At 47.9% G+C, this 4,647-nt stretch overlaps 1 protein-coding gene across 1 annotated transcript; it reads left to right on the top strand.

Annotated features, from left to right (window-relative positions):
• Positions 2,639 to 3,061, top strand: LOC109224528 (RNA-directed DNA polymerase homolog). The gene has a single exon (XM_019389098.1). The coding sequence runs from the start codon at positions 2,639 to 2,641 to the stop codon at positions 3,059 to 3,061; it is 423 nt and encodes a 140-aa protein (XP_019244643.1).

The raw sequence follows: 4,647 nt of genomic DNA, 5'->3' as shown, positions 1-4,647 counted from the left end.
GGATTAAAATGGAAAAAGGTAAATAATACAAATGGTTGGCTTTCCTAGCTTTCACTAGTAGGCGCCATTACGACTCCCGAGGGTAGAAAATCCGGGTCATGACAAGTTGGTATCAGAGCTCTAGGTTACTTAGGTCTCACAATTCACGGACAAGCTTAGTAGAGTCTGAGGGATCGGTACGGAGACGTCTGTATTTATCCCCCAGAGGCTACAGAGTTAGGAAAAACTTCACATCTATTCTTTCCTGTCGTGCGATTTGATTTCTCAATGCTAATTGAACTTCTACTCTGTTCTTTCGCAGTTGGCGAGAACACGCGCTTCCTCATCAACTGATCAGCAGCCCGAGCCCCCAGCAGTAGCTCCCACAAGGGGCAGAGGGCGATGCCGAGGCCGTGCTAGAGGCCTAGGCAGGGGCAGAGCTCAGCCCAGAGCAGCAGCACCAGCGGCGGAGCCTCAGGTTGAGTTTGATGATGAGGTTCCGGCCCAGACAGTTCCGGTGGGCCCAGCTCAGGTCCCAGAGGGGTTCATTGTTACCCCAGTACTCACGGATGCTCTGGTCCGTTTAGTGGGCCTTATGGAGAGTGTCACCCGGGCAGGCTTACTTCCTGTGGCACCAGCCGTCTCTCAGACTGGAGGAGGAGCCCAGACTCCTGCTACTCGCACTCCGGAGCAAATGGCTCCCCAGTTTCAGACTCCAACAGCTCAGCCAATTGGGGTAGTTCAGCCTGGTATTGTGGCACAGACCGGAGAGGGGCCAGCTATGTCTGCTGATGCTTTGTGGAGATTGGACAGGTTCACCAAGCTCTTCACTACCACTTACAGCGGTGCATCTTCTGAGGATCCCCAGGATTATTTAGACAGCTGTCATGAGGTTCTCAGGAACATGGGGATAGTGGAGACCAATGGGGTCGACGTCGCTGCTTTTCATTTGTCTGGATCCGCCAAGACTTGGTGGAGAGATTATTGTTTGGCTAGACCAGCTGGGTCACCAGCTTTGACTTGGGATCGGTTTTCTCAGCTATTTTTGGAGAAGTTTCTTCCTATCACTCTGAGGGAGAGCTATCAGAGGTAGTTTGAGCGTCTCCAACAGGGTTCTATGACTGTTACTCAGTACGAGACCAGGTTTATTGATTTGGCCCGTCATGCTCTTCTTATACTTCCCACTGAGAGAGAGAGAGTGAGGAGGTTCATTGAGGGACTCATTCAGCCTATTCGACTTCAGATGGCCAAGGAGACGGGGAGCGAGATTTCCTTTCAGGATGCGGCCAATGTGGTCAGGAGGGTTGAGATGGTTTTATCACAGGGGGGTGGTCAGGGGTCTGACAAGAGGCCTCTTCATTCAGGCAGATTCAATGGTGCCTCGTCTGGAGGCAATGATTCTTTTGGTAGAGGCCATCCTCATAGGCGTTTTCAGTTAGCACTTCAGGTTTCTCACGGTGCTTCAGGTGGTCATGGTTCTCATATGCAGTATTCTGATCAGCAGTTCTACAGTGCACCACCAGCTCCTATCAGTGCACCACCGCTCCAGAGTTTTCGGGGTGGTCATTCAGGTCGTCAGGGTCAGTAGTCTCAGTAGCCGAGGGCTTGTTATACTTGTGGCGATACGGGACATATTGCTAGGTTTTGCCCATGAGCATCGAGCAACTCTTAGCATCAGGGTTCCCGTGCCATGGTTCAGGCACCGAGTGTTCCACAGCCCGCACAGCCAGCTAGAGGTGGAGGTAGAGGTGCTAGAGGTGGAGGTAGAGGTATTAGAGGTGGAGCTCAGGCCGCTAGAGGTGGAGACCAGCCAGCAGCAGGCCGTCCCAGAGATGTAGTTCAGAGTGGTGGGGCCTAGTCCCGATATTATGCTCTTCCAGTCAGGCTTGAGGCTGAGGCTTCCGATGCAGTTATCACAGGTACTGTTCTGGTTTGTAGTAGAGATGCTTCAGTTCTATTTGATCCTGGATCTACATACTCCTTTGTGTCATCTTATTTTGCACCGTATCTGGTCATGCCTAGTGATTCCTTCAGTGCTCCTGTATATGTGTCTACACCGGTGGGTGATCTATTATGGTAGATCGTGTCCTTCATTCCTGTATAGTTATGATTGGGGGTCTTGAGACTCGTGTATATTTGTTACTTTTGGATATGATTGATTTGATGTCATATTGGGGATGGACTGGTTATCACCTTACCACGCTATCTTGGACTGTCATGCCAAGACTGTAACCTTAGCCTTGCCGGGGTTACCTCGTTTAGAGTGGAGAGGGACTCCTGGTCATTCTACCCGTCGTGTTATCTCATATATGAAGGCTTGGCATATGGTCGAGAAGGGGTGTTTGGCCAATTTGGCATATGTTCGTGATTATAGTGCTGAGGTTCCTTCTATGGATTCAGTGCCTGTTGTTCGTGAGTTTACTGAGGTTTTCCCTTCAGACCTGTCGGGTATGCCACCGATAGGGATATTGATTTCTGCATTGATTTGGCTCCGGGTAATCAGCCCATTTCTACTCTGCTGTATCGCATGGCCCCACCTGAGTTGAAAGAATTGAAGGAGCAGTTGCAAGACTTGCTTGATAAGGGCTTTATTAGGCCTAGTGTCTCGCCTTGGGGTGCGCCGGTGTTGTTTGTTAAGAAGAAGGACGGATCGATGAGGATGTGTATAGATTACCGGCAATTAAACAAGGTTACAATCAAGAATAAGTATCCATTGCCGATGATTGATGATTTGTTTGATCAGCTTCAGGGTGCCAAAGTATTTTCGAAGATTGACTTGAGATCTGGCTACCATCAGTTGAGGATTAGGGCATCCGATGTCCCTAAGACAGCTTTCCGCACTCGGTACGGGCACTATGAGTTCTTGGTGATGTCATTTGGGTTGACAAATGCCCCTGCAACTTTTATGGATTTCATGAACCGAGTGTTCAGGCCTTATTCGGATTCCTTCGTGATTGTCTTCATTAACGATATTTTGATCTATTCCCGCAGCCGGGAGGAGCACGAGCAGCATCTCCGAGTCGTTCTTCAGACTTTGAGGGATAGTCAGTTGTATGCTAAGTTTTCGAAGTGCGAGTTCTGATTGAGTTCAGTTGCATTCCTGGGTCACGTTGTTTCAGCAGAGGGTATTCAGGTGGATCCGAAGAAGATAGAGGGTGTGTCACCCCAAAGTAGCACAACGATGTGAAATCCAGGGTTTCAAACCCTCAGGACAGTATTTACAATCATTACTTACCTCGATTCGGTCCAAACTCTAGCTCGCGACGCCTTTGCCCCTCGAATCGGCCTCCATATGCGATGAATCTATCCAAAATCAGAACGAGGGCATCAAAATATGCTAAGGGAACAAAGCCCAAGCGAAAACAATCAATAAAGGGCACAAATCTCAAAATTACCAAAACCCGACCCCCGGGCCTACGTCTCGAAATTCAGAAATTTTCACACCAACAAGTTCCTTATCTCCCCACGAGTTCATACATATCAAAAATACTAAAATCGGAGTCCAAATGACCCCTCAAATCCCCATTTAAGGGCCTCTTAAACTCAAGCCCTAATCCTCCATTTTTGCCCTTTAATTCCTTTAATTACAGCACTAAATTCATGAAACACTACCATAGAATTGTGTTTTAGGTCCGAAATCCTTACCTTAACGAAGTTCCGTTGAAATCCCTCTTCCAAATCGTCCAAAATCTCTCAAGCCGAGGTTAAAAATAAGTGGAATAGCTCAAACTCGCGTAATGAAATAACTTATATGTTCTTGCCAGGCATTTTCGCATCTACGACTCTCTAACTGCTTCTGCGGTACCGCATTTGCGGTCATACCACCGCTTCTGCGGAAATTACTTAACCAGCCAAAACCGCTCCTGCGATCATCCCTCCGCATCTGCGATGCCGCAGATGCGGTCCAATATACCGCTTCTGCGGCCCCTGACTTCCTCAGCCTTTCCGCTTCTACGACCTCCCTCAACGCACCTGCGACGCCGCACCTGCGGTCCCCCAACCGCAGGTGCGAAAACACCAGAAGCAGCAAACTTCAGCAGCTGCAATAACCTTCCAACTTCTCTGTTAACCATCCGAAATCGCCCCGAGGCCCCCGGGACCTCGTCCAAAAGCAAAAACATAACCCAATACATTATTCAAACTTGTTCCAATCTTCCAAACACCTCAAACAACATCGAATCATCCAAAACACATCGGATTTAAGCCAAACTTTCAAAAATCTTCCGAATTCCGCTTTTGATCAAAAACCCAAGCAAACCACGTCCGAATAACCTGAAATTTTGCACACACGTCCCAAATGCCACAACGGAACTACTGCAACTTCCGAAATTCCATTCCGACCTCTATATCAAAATCTCACCTAACAACCAGAAAACATCGAAATCTCAATTTCGCCAATTCAAGCCTAAACCTTCCACGGACTTCCAAAGTGCATTCCGATCACGCTCCCAAGTCTCAAATCACCTAACGGAGCTAACCAAATCATAAAAATTCCAATCCGAAATCATATACAAACAAGTCAAATCTTGGTCAAACCTTTCAAATTTCAAGCTTCAAACTAAGAACCGTTCTTCCAAATTCATTCTGATTACCCTGGAAACCAAAACCAACAGTTTACATAAGTCATAATATACTACACGGGGCAAGTCATGCCCGAGAACTGGCGAG

The sequence above is a fragment of the Nicotiana attenuata genome, chromosome 3 (assembly GCF_001879085.1).
Source record: "Nicotiana attenuata strain UT chromosome 3, NIATTr2, whole genome shotgun sequence".
NCBI classification, from domain to species: Eukaryota; Viridiplantae; Streptophyta; class Magnoliopsida; order Solanales; family Solanaceae; genus Nicotiana; species Nicotiana attenuata.
The sequence above is the reverse complement of the archived record's forward strand: the minus strand, read 5'-3'. Positions and strand labels throughout refer to the sequence as shown.

Excerpts from the sequence above, each read along its gene's own strand:
- LOC109224528 (XM_019389098.1), top strand. The coding sequence starts at position 2,639 with ATGTGTATAGATTACCGGCAATTAAACAAGGTTACAATCAAGAATAAG.